Source organism: Acomys russatus, chromosome 24, assembly GCF_903995435.1.
Source record: "Acomys russatus chromosome 24, mAcoRus1.1, whole genome shotgun sequence".
NCBI lineage: Eukaryota > Metazoa > Chordata > Mammalia > Rodentia > Muridae > Acomys > Acomys russatus.
Genome location: NC_067160.1, coordinates 24041947 through 24059733, shown reverse-complemented (window position 1 = coordinate 24059733; position 17787 = coordinate 24041947). Strand labels below are relative to the sequence as shown.

The following is a 17787-nucleotide window of genomic DNA, read 5'->3' as shown; positions in this document are numbered from 1 at the left end:
TGTCTTAGTAGACTATTCCTGAGGCTTCTGGATGATGTCTTTGAACAGCCTTCAAACCCAGAGTGTGCTCCATTGCCTGGGTTAAGCTGCGGTGATGTTCATGATTTAGCTGCCTTTCTTCAAAACCCTTGCTATACCTGCTTTGAGCCATCTTTCCAGTCATTTTGTGTTTTGTCAGAACTTCTAAAGGAAAATCAAGAGTAACGAAGAGAGCGACTTGAGCCCATGTGACTTCTGTCACAGTACATTTTGGCATTTCTCTATTTTAAAATATGAATCCTAGATTGATGAACTCAAAATAAAATACCAGTCATGGGAACTGGGTGGGAAGTTTCAGACATTCAAACTTACAGATGTTTTCCATTCTGAATTACATGGGTCCATAGTCCAAACTCTTCCTGTTTTTGTTTTTGTTTTTTCCTTGTGTTAAGCAAAGGTTTTATAATGTGATGTTTTCTGTGCTTTTTAAAGAAAACATTAAAGTTGTTTTAAAAGTCTAGTTCTAAGTAGACCATCATTCAAAAACTGGCATAATCATGTGGGCTTTGTTTATTTTTAGACATATATACATATATTCAAACTGATCTAACTTCAAACTATTGTGGAAATTTCAATTTAGTGTTCTCTCTCTGTCTCCCTCTGTCTCTGTCTGTCTCTCTCTGTGTGTCTGTCTGTTGTCTCTCTCTCTCTCTCTCTCTCTCTCTCTCTCTCTCTCTCTCTCTCTCTCTCTCTCTCTCTCTCTCTCTCTCTCTCTCTCTCTCTCTCTGTGCTTGAGATAAAGTGTCACTATGTAAACCATGTTTACCTTGAACCAGTGAGGCCCCTAAACATTCCACTATGCCTAGGGCTTTTCTTCATTCTATGTGATATACTTTGTATCTGTTAGTTGGCAGTGTCTTTCATGTTCACAACAGTACAAACTCTGAAAGAAAGGAAGGGGCTTTGAGAAATTATAAAATCATTGGTATTAATATCAGTGATACCCTTCCAAAGCTACTGCTTTCCCTTAGCATCTATTGAAGACAGTGAAATATGACACAGGAACTCTGTACATTTGCTGGACAGCAGACAACACCCTTGTCAAAACAAAACAAAAAAAGACCCTAAGATGAGGTTACTGGCACCCATATCCCTTGTGACTCGAGGTGGCTCCTTTCAACATTTGACCCGCTGTCTCCCACTGGTTACTTTCGGTTTTGTTCCTTTCTGTACTATGTCTTGGAAGCTAAACTACCTGTGCAAATGAAGTTTAGAACAGCAGTATCTTATCAGTTGTTTTGTTCACATTTGTTTTTGACTGAAAGTAGAGGCTAGGAGCTGACTGTCTTGAGGATGTCTGCTTCGATCCTGGTAGAACAGTGCTATACAGGCATTTTACAGACTTCAATTTTATTTCAATCTTTTCATTGCCTTGCTTGATAACAAACACAAAATACATAAACTATGAAGTTCTCAGAACTAACTTTTAAACCCAATATTTAAAGTCCAAGAGAAATGTTAGATAAGCGGTCTTTCAAGCAAGTTAGAAGTGATAAAATGCTCCTGGGAAACTCCTTATCAGTCCCTTCAAAAAAAAAAAAAAAAAAATAGCCCAGCTTATACTGATCTGGAAAAGACTTAAAGGGCCTAAACTAAAAGCATTAAGAGAATTATTTTCCTACTGGCTAAGTATGCTGTGTAAAGATGATTGATTTAAACAATGCATCCAATAAGATACCTTCATAATCACACTAAACACTCTGTGAGTTCATCTGCATCCTGCAAAAGCTGCTGCTGTAGAATGTTGCAGTAAGCGCTGGTTACAATTTGCACCTTTGCCCTGAACAGGTTAGGTAGTGGGGAGCCTGGCTGTTTTATGACTGCTTAGCCTTGAATTATGTTACTTGTATGTGACTCCTATGTGTCAACTGCTGTTAATGATTCAAAAACTTCCTTCTATTTATACATGTTCTAAATTTGTAAAGTATACCAGTTATTTCATATTTTCCATTAACAGTGTGATTAATATTTTACAAGTCATATTTAATTTTATAAAATTATCTACCATCTAGCTACAACATATTTATAGTTTCTTACTGTTACACACTTAGACTATTTCCAATTTTTGTTTGTTTTAACTTTTAAAAGATTTATCCCCTTTTTCCTCCTCCTCCTCCCCCTCCTCCTCCTCCTCCTCCTCCTCCTCCTCCTCCTCCTCCTCCTCCTCCTCCTCCTCCTCCTCCTCCTTCTTCTTCTTCTTCTTCTTCTTCTTCTTCTTCTTCTTCTTCTTCATCGGGTAGGGTCTCACTTTGTAGTTCTCATTGGCATGAAACTGATATGTAGACCAGGCTGGTCTGGAACTTAAAGAGATATGTCTGCTTTTGACTCCTGAGCACTAGGTTCAAAGCTCTGTGCTACTATGCCCGGCTCAATTTATTTATTTTTAATTATGTCTATATGCCTCTGTATAGATATATCCAAAACAACCAGTTACAGGTGATTGTGAGCCACCTTATGTGGGTGCTGGCAAGAGTAGCATGTACTCTAATGCTCTTTGCCACAGAGGAAACTCTCCCGCCCCTTATTTTGCTTTTAAAAGAAAACATTTGTTTGTTTGTTTTGTTTTGTTTTACTTTTGGAGATAGGGTTTTACTCAGTAGTCCCCCATAGTTTCTTCTTTTAATAATAAAATAATATAGTATAATATATAATTATATATTACATAATAATTAATTACAATACATTAAAGCATAAACTAACACACTGAAACTGGAAAAACAAACAGAAGGGGAGGAGCCCAAGAGAAGGCACAACAATCAGAGAGCCACTTGTTATAACACTCAGGAATCCCATTTAAAAATGCTGAACTGCTTGGAGGACCTGGTGCAGACCCATGCAGGCCCTGTGCGTTCTGCTTCAGTCTCCATGGGTTCATACGAGCTTTAGTCATGTTGATTTACTTAGAGGTCTTTGTTTTCTTAGTGTCCTCCATCCCCTCTGGCTTTTCCATTCTTTCTACCTCCTCTTCTGCGGGGTTTCCTCAGCCCTGATGGGAGGGATCTGAGGCAGCTGAGTATCCCAAGCTCTCTCACTCTGCATAATGTCTAGCTGTGGGTCTTGGTGTTTGTTCCCATCTGCTGCTGCTCAGTGAGTTGCCTTTACAGTTTTTATCAAACTACATAAGAGGCTTCTCTGAAGATGGCTGAGCAAGGCACTGATCTCTGAGTATAACAGTATCATTAGGCATCACATTATTGCTACATTGTTTTGTTTTGGTTGGTTGTTTTGGTTTCCAACAGCAGTGATTGATTTTAGACTAGGTCCCTGGGCTATCTAGTCTCAGGTTCTTGGTTACTCAACCTATACTTTGGGTATAGGTTGCATATTGGTTGGCTATTCCCACAGAATTTGTGCCAACATGTCTGAGCATATCTCGTAGGCAGGACACCATTGTGGATTAAGGAGTTTGTACCTGGATTGATGTTAATGTTTCTCCTTTGGTAGCTTGCAGTGTACCTTCCTGTACCAACGACTCTAGAACAGAAAGGTGAAGCTTCTATGTGGGCATCAGCTTGATTTCTCCATGTTCAATTAGTTGCCACCACAGTTTCTTAAATAGTTTGATAAAGCCAGGCGTGGTGGCGCACGCCTTTAATCCCAGCACTCGGGAGGCATAGGCAGGCGGATCGCTGTGAGTTCAAAGCCAGCCTGGTCTACAAAGTGAGTCCAGGATGGCCAAGGCTACACAGAGAAACCCTGTCTCGAAAAACCAAAAAAAAAAAAAAAAATAGTTTGATAAAAACTGGTTTCTCAAAAACTACATTTAGTGCACAATTAGTGAATGCATACAATGATTTATACAATGGACTCCTAAGAACATTTTTTGCAGTGGTGCCTATCAATTCTGGGAAGAGCGGCATTTCCAGTTCTTTGAGGCTTCATACAGTGCACTTCGATCATATTCATCCCCAGCCTTCCCCCAGCTCCTTCCTGATATGCCCCCATTTAACCACCCCCCAACTTTGACTCCTCTTTTATTTATTAAGCCATTGAATCTTGTTTGTGCTGTCAAAAAATTTCCAGGTGTAGGGCCATCTGCTCCAGCATGGTTGACCAGCCAGGCCAGTTTCCTGATTCTCTTTCCATCCCTCCTTTGTACTCCCTACCGTCACGGATTCTCCTTTGCTGTAATTTCGTAGGCCTGAGCCTTTCCCCAGCTTCTTGATGAATACTAGTCAGAACAATATTTGAGTGCCATGAATGAAACTTTCTCATAGGTTTCTCAGTAGCCTGTCAGTAGTGGTCCTTTTTGTTCTTTCCTGAAATGTAACCTTAATTTTATGTTTTTAGTTAGTTTGTCTTTTTGAGTTTATTATATGATTATATCTTTCCCCCTTCCCTATCCCTCTTTACAAATCCTCATGTACCTCTTGCTCTCCTTTAAATTCATGGACTCTTTTTCATTAGTTATTATCATACATATGTATATGTACATACATGTATATTTCTAAATACAATATAATCAGTCTGCATGGTGTTAATTGTGTGTATGTTTCAGGATTGGCCAGTAAGGATAGTTTATCTACTGTGTGTTCCTAGATCTTTCTAGAATACCTGACAATATGTTTATTATAATAAGAAATGATACATATGTGATATGCTTGTTTAAATTATAGCTTAGAGTTTATTAGCATCTAGGAAACATATAGTAAACACACACACACACACACACACAGAGAGAGAGAGAGAGAGAGAGAGAGAGAGAGAGAGAGAGAGAGAGAGAGAACAACATACAATTAGAAAATCCGAAGAAAACATTTTCATAGAGGCCTAAGCTTATTATAATACTTTTCCTACCCCAAATTAATTTTAATGGTTACAAAATAGTCATTTTTGAGGCATTATTTTATGATATAAAACACCAATGTAATCAAAGCAGCTCAGGAGGAAGCTTTTCTGTGGATCAAGGATCAAGTTGATGTCCTCTCTCTCTCTCTCTCTTTCTCTCTCTCTCTCCTCCCCTCCCTCCCTCCCACCCTCCCTGCTTTTCCCTCTCCTCACTGCTTAGTGACAAATGGTGCCACTGACCATTGAGAAATCATGTGTTGATCAAGAAGTTTAACTAATACCTAAGTTCCAAAGTATTACATACAGAGGAATTGTGCGCGACTAGAGGCCAATGTATCTCTCCTGACAGTCTATTAGAAACACAAATACCAGAATCATTATTCTAGAAGTGAGCTACAAGAAGTCTCAGAGACCATCTGGTCAAAAGTTCAATTTAGTGTTGAAGAAACCCGGTCTCAGAGAGGCTAAATCATTGGTTATAGGCCTTACACCTCACCTTAACTCAAGGAGATGAAAACAGATAATCCACCTGTAGTTCCACCCCATTCTATTGGGCTTTGTTGGCTTTGTTTTACAGAAGAGGTGAGTATAGGTGAAGTCCAAGGACAAGTTAATTTGGAAAGCAGAATAGCAGACACTTGTCTTATAAAAGGAACTTAAAGTAGAAAAAAAGTGAGTCATACAGATAGAGAAGTTAAAAATACAGAATTAAGGCACTCAACACATCATGTGCACACTGTCATCTCTTCTCATGGAAGGAGAAAAGAAAAGGGAAAAAAGTTGCTTTGCTCTGACCTGTAAGGAGTATGTGCTGAGAAGTGTGGCAGGCATAAACCCGGGTGCCATAGACACTTGCTCACACCAGCTCTCAGTGCTGGCAGCATGCCACAGATGGCAGAAGCTCCGGCACTTCTTACCTGATGGCGCCGGGTGGTGGTGACAACTGAGAAGGGCTGTTTCTAGCTTGAATTGGAGAAAAAACAATTTTAAAAACACACTCTTAGAATATTCTTAAGTTATTGACCACTAAGAAAAATGCACAGGAAAACCCATAGAAAACATAACTTGGTTCCTTTATCAGCCAGAGAAGAATTGTAAAACTAAGAGTGCTACCACCTTCGATTATCTCATAAACGTGTATTAAGGACTGAAATTAACCGCAAAAACTGTGTTGATTCATCTAAATGGGGGTCCCAGAGGCTGAGTGTAGGTTGTTCTTTATGCCATAAATTGGAGAACAGAGACCTCCAGGGCATGGGCCTGTGCCAAGCAACAGAAGTATTGGAGGAAAGAGCATCTTGCCCTTCCAGGAGCCTCTCAGTCTAAGCTTCATTTGTTTGAACACTATATCTGAACTTTCCATGGAAAGTTCATGTGAGAGTAGAAGAGGTACATAATGGTAGAAATAGTGCAGATAATTCAACAAAGATGGTAGGCACATTATCAACACGATTGTTGTTGAAGTTAACTGGAAGATGAGATTCAACAGAAGCTTTTGAGGTGTGAGTTTATTCTAGAAGGAAGTGAAGCGTTGCTGGTCTGCTGTGTGGTCTGAGGGTTTTTCTGTAAACATAACACAGGTGTGTAGAGAGCAGTGAGCCATTCTCTCAGACTAGAAAAGGTGTGTCTGCCCTACCTACCAAGACCTCATTTTTACCAGAGATCACAGAGCAGTCCAGGAACAAAGGAAAGGCCACCTTCAGCAGCTGCTGCAAATCCCTCCCCCAGCACCTCCTCCTGTAACTCTCTGGTCTTGTGCTATGTTAATGTGAGCATGTCTGACATTTTCACCAGTTATCAGTTATTCATTTGCCCAGATGAGGACTGTGTATTAATCTTGCATGCTTTTAGAACCCTGTGGAAATGTGGTTTATTTTGTTTCTCGGTGTCTGTTTTTGAATTTCCCCCTCTCTGCAGTTCTTGATTTCTAACTCACACAGTGCAGAGGATTTAATTGCTGGCTGTCTATCTGCATTGCAGCATGAGAGAGCAATGCCTGAGAGCTCTTATGTTTCTTTGAGATTTATGGATTTGGTGTCTGGGAAAAAAAAAAAAAAAAAAAAAAAAAAACGAGTCTCATAGTAACCAAGCTGGATTGTAGTAGTAAATTTCTCCTCTCTTTTTTCTTTTCTTCCCCTTTAGCATTGAAAGCCGAAAAGAGAAGAAAGCTGACTCAGGGAAAGGTGTTGACAGGGAGACTTGTCTATGACTTGATCTTCAATTTATTTTTTACATACATATGAGAAGAGTGTCACAATTATTAATAAAACTGCTTTGATCATGTATTGTAAATCCTGTCTCCCATCCCAAATCCTCCTTCATACTGTAAGTAGTGCAGCCCTTGTTTCATTTCTGTGTTTAATCTCTGAGCAGTGCAACACCCTTGTGAGCAGAACTGATAGCTAATGCAAGTTTCCATGTTACTGCTATAAGTAAGACATTCCCCAACACAGGATTCTCTTTGTCAGCATTATGAGAACAATGCTGTGTTCTTAAGAAATATGTCATATTTCCCTAGTTTGTGTTTTCTTTCCTTAGTAACATGAGGGCGCCTGACAATTTTATTCAGAACAATTTTGAAAAGTAGTCTTACTTTTTATTTTTTATGGAATATAATTAGTGACTTGTTTAGAAAGGCCCAAGTCAAAGAATTACTTTGAAAGAATTTTTTAATAATTGTATTTATGTATTTCCTTGACTTAATATGATAAATTTAATACTTACTATCTAACTGATACCTCAAGTCATTGGAGAAAGAGACCTGTTCATACCTTCTTAAAAGACATACTTCACAGAGCCAAGTAATATTTGCTTAGAATTCAAGTGGTAACCACACAGTCAAGTCCTAGGCTTGTATGAAATGCTTTAGAGATATTTGAAGAGCTGTGTGGGATTTTGCATTTTAAATCCTTACCAGAGATGTGCCATTGGATCTCCCTCCCACTGACAGCAGTTGCTTCCCAAATACACCTATGACATACATACTTACGGAATGCCACATGGTGAGTCATGGTACATGAAATGCCACTCCTACTCAGCTGTTCTGCTGACAATGGTCATGTACTGCTTAGTTTTGGTCCCTATCATGTTGTCATGTTAGACCAACAGGTCTCCAACTATATATATATATATTTTTTTTCAAAGCTCTTTTCCACATTTTAATTAAATGCATGTTATGGGAGAACAATCTTTGAACTCAAATTTCTGATTCTGTTAGAGAAGGTTATGTAAATATTTCAATCTATATGAAACATTCCACTTTTACTAAGCTTATTGAAACAGAAAGGAAGTTGTGGATTTCTGAGTATTACTAAATATAAATTTCACTTAGCTTTAGATAAATATGAGTTAATAAAATAAAATCTCATAGGGTTCTTAATTCCTACAAATTATCAATGATTGACAACATATAATCTTTCATTGTCCAAATTTAGAAAAATTCAGAGCCTAGTGGCTTTTATAAACTAATATACTCCATGTAAATGCATATAATTGGGGAAATCCTCTTTGTTATTTATCTAATGAAGGTTGAAAACAACAGCCTACATTAACTTTAATATTTTGATATCTTTTGAACAAAAGGCTTCCTTACAATCCTTTCACAAGCCATTTTTAATGATATAAGCCAAAACTATGAGAAAATTTGCAGTTAGTAAAGTTTGTATTTATAAATGATAAAGAAAATGCAAAACTATCTGTTCCAAATGTGCTACCTTTGTGTATGGTGTAATAGTGACACTCCATCTAAACACGCTCATTGTTTATGAATTAGCAAGTCAGTCCCCAAAGCAGTCTCCCCATGTCTCCATAGAATAATGCCTGTTCTGTTAAAAATGGCCAGTGAATTCAACTTCACATCACACGTGATCACTGGTGCAAACAAGCAATCATCCTATGAAATTCTGTATCTCCGAGTATTTTTATAGTAATTTTGTTCTTGTGTGAATTTTAATGCTATCTCTATCCTAATATTTTGAAATCATATAAAAATATAAGAAAATGTAGTATTATATATTTACTCCTAATTTCAGATTCCTGGTCAAAATTACTGAATATCTCGAATGTAATTTATTGCAATGTTTAAGTAAAGTGTAAATGTGACTAGGATATTGTGTTTTTCAAAACTAAGACATGTTATGTGGAAATAAATATTTATCCTGACTAATCTACATGCTTATTTTAAAATGTGTGCAATGTGTCTTGTCTTTATTTTTTCCTCATATTAATCATCAAATCGGGCTAAGTATTTTAGTAGTCTAAGCACAATATTTAAGTTAAGACATCCCTACAGTAAAGAAACATTCGTGACATAAACATTTCAGGAGCATTCAAACAACTCAAAATGTATGAACAGAAAATGATGGGGAATTGAGGCTATGCATGCCCTGTCCCCCACAGAACACAGCACAAGTGATGCTGCCTCTATAGTAAGTGAAAGGCTCATTATGGGATCCATACCATTAGAGCTCATGAGTCTGCACCTTTAACATTTCCTAAATGTATCCCCTCCGCTTGCTGTAGAGGTCCAATGAGACCCTAGTTCTTTGCAGTCACCTAGTAAAATCTTGTGAAAACTGTATTTGGAAATGTACCTGCTTAATAATTCGTAATTCTGCTGACTAGTAGGCTCTCTTATAATTGCTCCCACTTACCAGCATACATGTTGTATCTTAATAACTTGTTGGGTTATTGAGACCCCTACATGCAAACATCTGGTTAGAGCAGCCAACATCATTTGTTGAAGATGCTGTCTTTTTTTTTTTCCAGTGTTATATCTCTGGCTTCTTTATAAAGAATTGGGTGTCCACAGATGTGTAGATTTATATCTGGGTCTTCATTGACTTTATTGATCAATGTGTCTGTTTTTATGCCAATGCCGTGCTGTATTTATTACTATAGCTTTGTATACCACTTGAAATTAGGAATGGCGAGACCTCCAGCAGCTGCTTTATTGTTCAAGATCGTTTTAGATATGGAGGTAATTAGGCTCATAGTCTGATAGAGACACTCCAGGGATTACTTTCGTATCTTTTATGATTCTCATAGGTCTTAGAAATGAAAGTTATCCTGCCTCCTATCTACACTGACCTCTCCAAATGTGTCCAGCTATAGCCAATTTTCTCCTGAGTTGTTTTCCTATCATTGACAGACTGATTTCAAACTTTACAGTATGTCGATCTTGTATATCCAGTTAATGAAATACAATGAAATAGCATCTGGGTAGAAACAGCTATAATACCAGCACTTGGGAGGCTGAGCTAAGAGGACTGCCAGGATTATGAGGCAGCCTGTGCTAGCATAGGTTTATGGTCATGGCGGCCTAAATAGAGCAAAGTACAATCTTAAAACAAACAAACAAAACTACTAAGGTGTCAACCATATGAATGTTTTTAGTCTCTAAGTATTTGAGAGGGTGGTTGTGGTCAACAATCGGAGATGACTTCTGACTCCTTAGTGGATATATTTACATTTTCTGTTTCTCTTCAGTTCCATTAGCCTCATTTATTCTTACTGTAGACTGAAGTTGTATCTAGGCCCACTTCTTTCTGTGTGTGGAGCCATAGGCTTCGTCCACTTGTTTCTAAGCCCCTTGATGGTAGCGGCGGTGTCTTATCCCTCCCTGATAACTCTATAGGATGGGATTCTGTGCTCTGATACCTATCCAAACAGCAACAGCTGTTTCAGAAACATCAGTAAATCAGTTCCAGCAAATGTTCTTGCTCAGTTTGTTAAGAACTGCATGAGGGTGCATTGGCGCACACCTTTAAGCCCAGCATTCAGGAGGCGAAGGCAAATGGATCGCTGTGGGTTCAAGGCCAGCCTGGTCTACAAAGTGAGTCTAAGATGGCCAAGGCTACACAGAGAAACCCTGTCTCGAAAAACAATAAACACGCAAAAACAACAACAACAACAGAAATCATCCCCACCCCTGAACCTGCCAAGAGAGAACAGTAAAGGATACAAAAGAGACTTTTAGAACACTAGCAATGCATACTGGACTCTACATAGATCTGGCACTTGAGGACAGGAAGGTATATGGCAAGAATCTATGCAGTGTATGCAGTCACCAAGGAAGGGAAAATAGCAAAGTACTATGGCTAGAGGGAAAGAAAAAGAAAAGGAAGATGCTGGGTATCGCATATATGTAAATCTCAGCCATGCAACAGTTCTGAGGTAGGAGTTTTATTTACACTTTTTAAAATACATTTTATTAATTTATTCATATTACATATCAATTGTTATCCTATCCCTTGTATCCTCCCATTACTCCCTCCCTCCCATTTTCCCCTTACTCCTCTCCCCTATGACTGTGTATGAGGAGGACCTCTTCCCCCTATATATGCTCATAGGGTATCAAGTCTCTTCTTGGTAGCCTGCTATCCTTCCTATTTACACTTTTTTTTTTAAGTCCAGTGAACTTGAATTGGAAGAAGCTGGATAATGTTCTTTAAATGATACTATGTTTGTCGCAACTGCTGGTTATCTGCCCTGTGCGTCTGACTTCAGCGGAAGGGCACTGTCTCTAACAGGAGGTGAGAAAAGATTTTGCTCATCTCTAACAGGGCATGTACTTTGGTTCTTAGAACCAGGATCAGATTGAGTACTATTTCTTCTCAGTATACTACTATACTTGCTCCATCACTCCTTTCTCTGTGATTGACAATGGACCAACAATTAACCAATGAAATTCATTTGGTTAATCACAATTTGCAAAATTATGCTTTTGTATAGAAGCAACTTAAAGGAGTGCTTTCATGTGCCCCAGTGCCCCCAAATTCATGTCTCATTGCATGTGAGCATTCGAACAGTGCCTGACCAAAAGTATCTCTGAAACAGCTATGTCTGCATTCATCATGCATTTACTTTCCCTCTTATAACCATTTCCTTCAATACAGCATCTACACTGTACTGCACATTATAATAATCTGGAGGTTATTTGAAGTTTAAAGAAAGACAAGCATCCCTTTCTGTATCAACAGGAGACTCTAGAACCAATGCCCTGTAGATACAGAGAGATATGAATAAGGACTTTATTTGTTGAATGGTCACATAATCCTACTATTATGATGGATGCTTTTTAAGTAATTTCACAAGCTTGGAGAATTGATTGGAAAAAGCTGCATAAAATAAAGACTTATATTAAATTTGTTGACATTTATAGTCTATAACAGTGGTTCTCAACCTGTGGGTCACAACCCCTTTGGTGGGGGTGTCTTGTGACCCTTTTGCATGGGTCACCTAAGACTACTGGAAAACATGGATATGTATATTATGATTCATAACAGTAGCAAAATTACAGTTGTGAAGTAGCAATGAAAATAACTTTATGGTTGGGAGTCACCACAACAAGAGGACCTGTACTAAAGGGGTGCAGCATTAAGAAGGTTGAGACCCACTGGTCTATATGCATTGAAAGATAAAGTAGTAAACATTGAACCCCTACTCAGATCTACCCAATGGACAGGAAATTCTCCACAGTTATATGGAAAGCAGGGACTGACTCTGACATGAACTCTGGTACCCCATATTTGACCACCTCCCCTTGGTGGGAAGGCCTTGTGGTACTCAAAGAAAGAATAAGCAAGCTACCAAGGCTACTTGATAGCCTATGACCACATAGTGGGGGAGGAGGTCCCCCTCGGTCTTAGGCCTAGGGGAGGGGAATAGGGTGAAAGCGGGAGGGAGGAGGGAGAAACGGGAGGATACAAGTGATGGGATAACAAGTGAGTTGTAATCTCAATAAATTAATTAAATAATAATAATAAAGAAAGATAGGACTTTTTAAATAACAGTAAAAATATTCTATTCTTATTAATTTGGGTTTACATTTTGACATGGTCAGAGATATATGACATGCAAAGAGATGATTAGCTAGTACTGAGCTTCATGGTGGTCTTATTAATCTAGGCTCTGAGATCTTCTTATGAGGTAGCCTATGATGTTATGCTTTATAACCCCCATTTGTGTTTCATTCTCAGCCATCTGTATCCCCCAAAACATCCTGGATGTATGCTTCAGGTCACTCAGGATGTATGTGAAAATACTGCTGAAATAACTGTCATGAAGTTGGCACAACAAAATTATCTTATTTTAGGGAAAAAAACATGCTTGTGTTTTGGTATGTTTCTTCACTTAGAATTTATTGAATCTTAAATATTGTACAAATCTAGTAGTCTTATAAATCAGTACTCTCACTACAACTAAGAGGAAAAGCAGTAAGTGCCAAGAGGTGGAACTGCTAATACTCTGAGAGAGAGTCACCATTTCTTGCTTCTTTGGCGCATGTGCCCTTGCTGGGTTCTGGGTTCTGAGAAAGGAGGTTTGTGCTCCGCCTGCTTCCAAAGGCTGTGTTAGCCTCTAAGAGGCATGTCTATGTACCGCAGGACATTGCTACCTCCTGTGTGTCTCCGACTTACTCTTAAGTTTACCTATAATTTATGTATCGGGTCGTTCATCTAATTTACAACTCTTACTTAGCAGTAAAACTTGTCCTGTAAGACTCAAATAAAAACTGAATTTATTCACATTATCACCATTTAAAACCCTTATTGCCTGAAAAATACATACTATAATATTTTTTATTACTTCAGGCTCCAGAAATAACATATTTAGAAATGAAAGAAACAAAACAAAAAAAAAAAAACATGGTTTTGGTATTATATAAATGTTATACACTATTTCACATAAGAATTATTAACATGAATCCCAGTTATTATATAATGTGGTTTAGATTAACAAATTCACAAAGTATACTTTTTATTTAATTTGATTTGATGTTTTCCTGCTGTCGGGAGCATGAGTTACCTCTGTTCCTTGACCTAGAACTTTGCAGATCGGTGCTGCTACACATGGTGACCAGCTGTGTTCAAAAACAGGATTATAGCCAAACAACTACAGGTTACGTACCAGCTATGCTTTCAATGGAAAAGTAGGACTTGAGAGTTAGCTGAAGTGAAATGAATTTGTGGCATGCCCTGGAAATAGCATCAACGCTGATTTCAGAGCCTCTGTCCATTGTTTTCATGAGTCTCTAATCACATTTTTAATCAATAGATGGTTTCCCTTTCTGCCACGTTTGGAGTTTCTGCTGTACCTCACCTGTCTGTGATAAGTTTGTCTCTCAAATGGTCTAAAACTGCATTTAAATGTGTGAAGTCCGTTTTTAAAATGCAGCTATTACAAATAATTGCAAAAAAAAACATATTTTCTAAGTTGTCCAAACACCAAATTCAGTATTTGAAATACATGCTTTCTGTTTTATCAACTCCCTTCCCAAAAAAGAGACCAGAGACAAAAACAAAACAAAAAACAAAACAAAACCCACAATACCCTTGAGGGACATATATACCAAAATTACTTTGCTGATAGTATTTATTCCCATGCTATGAACCCACATGCTTCTTTAGATTATTATATCTTCCATAGCTCACAAATGACCAAATTATTATAATTGATTTCTCAAAAGCTATGTGTTAAGTATGAGAATAGAAATGTCATGGGTATTAGATAAATACTTATGAATTATTTAATGCTAAACAGTTTTATGTATCTAAGTTTTTTAAAAGCTGAACTCTTTCCATGTTTACAAGACAGTGTTGGATTTCTAACAAGTTAAACAAGAACCTTTGAACAAATGTGTCCATATGTCAGTGCGGTTTAAGTTTGATTCAAGATGTAACCCATTACCTCTGTAAAATGGAAGCATATTTACTAAATGACCACAAGAAATTCCACGGTGTAAGACAGAAATAATAACACACAACATTCTCACTCATTTTCCATTCAAAAGTCAATGAAGTTAAAATATTTTAATTAACATGCTAAAAGAAGTGAAGTAAGAAAAATTGACACAAGTATTCCTTCATGTTAAAATTTGTGACACAAATATTTTCAACTTTCAACGGGGCAAGTCGGTTTGTTCCAAGCTGCCTCTTTTCACTAGGAAACATCAGTAATTTTTAAAAGCACATTTACAGTGCTTTCCCACCACCCTTGCTGTGTTTTTGTAGCACCTATAGCCATAACCGGCACCTGGGGGCCTTGCATTGCTGGCAGTTTCCCTTGCGTTTCTTTGGAGTCTATTCAACTGCTGTGGTTTTACTTAGAAGTCAGCGCTTTGCATATATGATTTCCTGAGACTGTTTGAATAGTCTTTCTCAGAAAACTGTGCCAGCCTGGCAGCGAACAGCTCTTCTCGAGGCGAGCTGACAGTAGCCTGGGTGGGTTGGTATGCTTGGACCTGCGTTTTTAGCCATAATCTGAAATCTCTGCTCCCTGTTGTTGCTGCCCTAATGACACCATTGTCCACATTTTGTCACCCCCCCCCCCAATAGGGGAACAAGATTTGGACAAGTCTAGTAAGGAAGAAAAAAAAAAGAAATTCTGATTCTGCTTCGTAAATCTATGCAGAGCTCTTGCAAAAATAATTTATATTTGTTGTTTCAGCAGCTGATGTGGAAATGATTTTAAATGATAAACAAAACAGAGGGGGAAATCCAAATTGCTGTAAGGTAATAATCTGTTGTGAAGACAAATGTCCTTAGTTAGGACTGCAGGTATGAATCTGGAATGCAGCCTGGAACGTCTCGACGTAGCATTATTAAGATCGTCATCTTAACAGTGCGGTTTTGAGATAATGAGAACAAATGTGTTTTCAAATAAACTGTGGGTAGCTTTGCAGTGCTAATGTGAGGAGAGGCACTGTTGGAGGAAGTGGCTCATGTGGGCATAGATGTGCTGGTGAGCTGTGCTGCTAGCGATCCCGTGGTCTTCGTCCGTATACCACTAGAGAGAGAAAGAGGTCAGAATTAGGAGGCCAGCTGCCTTTAAAGAAAAAAAAATTCAAATGAGTTCTTGCATGGTGTAAAACGGGAAGAGTTTATAAACTGAAGTGCGATCAGAGAGGGTGTCTAGTTCTTCCCCAGAGCTTTTCAAGACATGTTCAGTCCTGAAGACATCCCTGCTCCTCTTGTTTGGGTCCTGAGAAAAATCTACTGTGCATTTGGATTTACTGCCTATGACTTTAAACTTCGGTATATCTAATTAAAAATACCCAAATCAACTTTCAGGGGTGACTCAAGGATCACTTAAAAGCACACTGTGAATAGAAAGGTTTATACCAGCAGGCATACTATTTTAATAGGTGCTAGCAACCGTCAAATTTCTGTATGCTTCAGTGTGGATTAAAACAAATAGATTTTAAAGCAATTTTCCTAATATAAGCCTCTAAATGGCTAGAGAAATCAATTTAAATATTAAAGTTTTATGCATGTAACATAAGTGAAGTCAAAAGCCAAATGTATTATTTACCAACAGTTAAATTTTATAATGAGAATGTAAAACTGTGTATGTCTGACATTTATGTAGAAGAAGTCTACGGCTTGAGGCAAACACACATGAACTCATACCTTACTAAATGACTCAAGGAGGCACTGCCAGGCAAATACATATTACTGAGACATAAGTTAATTTTAAAACCATACCTCAAATATTATCTGACTTTGCTTTAAACCATGAGATAGATAAGCCTCAACCTCTTCTGAGAATCTGGCCCAAAGACATGACCGGTTTTCTCAGCACATAATAGAAAACCCACTTCTAGACAGGGCACTATTGGAACCGACCTTCCAAAAAGAAGGCAAAACAGATAAGAAGGCGGTGCTTTACACTATTGTATTATTATTAGTGTAAGACATGTGTAGGGACGTATGTATATTTTTCTTTTTAATATGAAAATTTCTAATGTAAAAGACGAGTTAGACTAAATACCCCAAAACGTCCTCTGTACAGGCAAAACCAGCCCCAGCCACTTCTGACTTTATAAATAAGCCTAATTGCTTGTTGCCTGCAGTTGTCCAACAAAAGACAATGTTACAATTGCAGGAAAGGGAGCATGCTGGTTATTAATACCCACTGGTGTTAGGATGACTAGTAATCATAGTAACAGAACGGATTTTACATTTCAGCTATTATCATGCTGGTTTCACTTTAGAATTGCTCTGCCACACATTTGTGGAATAAGTGATTACTTTCAAATCAAAACAGGGAGAGACTGAACTATCACATGAATAGAAGAATGGTGTTTTGACACTCCCAGGATATGTAATACTGTGTTTCTCAACCTCAAACTGTCTAATATTTACTCTGTGTATGACTCAAGGATATCACATCTCCAACTCCACACTGGAATGATAAGAGCCCTCTCCTCTGTTTCTACCTTCAGAGACTTCCTTGGGAAAAAGTAACCCCCAAGGAGGAAACTAGACCCACCAGATACTATGTTCCCCCTGAACAAAATCTTATTATACCATTGCTTGGAAATCCACGCCAGCATCCACCAAGGCTTTGGAGATCTGAGCTGACTGCTGAAAGTGAACATTATCTGTGGGAAAGAAAGTGAACAAACAGCCATAATCAAGTAGCTAATAGCCTCTGGAGTTTTCAGATACCCAGGGGAAGGCACCAGAAGAAAGTGACTGCAGTTCTAGGACTCAGCATCCCATTGAGCCCAAGACAAGTGAGTTGTGGAAAGCAACACTGTTTTATTGAAGTAAATGTAACAGTCTTGCCCCTCATGCTTTTGTTTTGTCAGTAGTGAAATTGCAAACCTGTCTGTGATACTAAAAAGTCTAATTAACTGAAACTCACCATCTGCTGTTCCATGAATAAGGAGGTACTCAACTTGTTTAAAATTTTCAGCTCTGCTCATGACTGTTGAATTCTGAAATTGGGAAAAAGAATGTCATTATTCAAAAAAGGATCTGCCATAACTGATTTTTCACTTCAGTTTACAAAATAAAATGTTTTCAGCTGGGGCCCCCTTTGATACAAAATATAGCAAACCGATATTCAAGCAAATGCTGTCTCCATGCATGGCAGAATGCACAGCACGCCCTGTGCCTGAGAGACGGCACTGGGAAGGAAGAATGCCACATCTTCCCTGCACATGTAGGATGAGGG

General features: G+C 38.2%; 2 protein-coding genes across 6 annotated transcripts in view; one reads left to right on the top strand and one right to left on the bottom strand.

Moving 5' to 3' along the window:
• The window catches only part of Slc4a10 (solute carrier family 4 member 10), a 101874-nt gene extending 94562 nt beyond the window's left edge, over positions 1-7312 (top strand). For all 5 annotated transcript variants that reach the window (XM_051166176.1, XM_051166173.1, XM_051166175.1 and 2 more), the window contains one exon: positions 6970-7312. In XM_051166176.1, coding sequence (XP_051022133.1) covers positions 6970-7036 — 67 coding nt within the window. In that variant the 3' untranslated portion in view covers positions 7037-7312. The remainder of the gene's footprint in view (positions 1-6969) is intronic.
• Positions 7313-17129: 9817 nt separating this feature from the next.
• Positions 17130-17787, bottom strand: part of Dpp4 (dipeptidyl peptidase 4) — a 79012-nt gene continuing 78354 nt past the window's right edge. The window contains exons 24-25 of the mRNA XM_051166683.1: positions 17476-17548; positions 17130-17209 (exon numbers count right to left, since the gene is read on the bottom strand). Of these exons, the coding sequence (XP_051022640.1) occupies positions 17130-17209; positions 17476-17548 (153 nt within the window). The remainder of the gene's footprint in view (positions 17210-17475; positions 17549-17787) is intronic.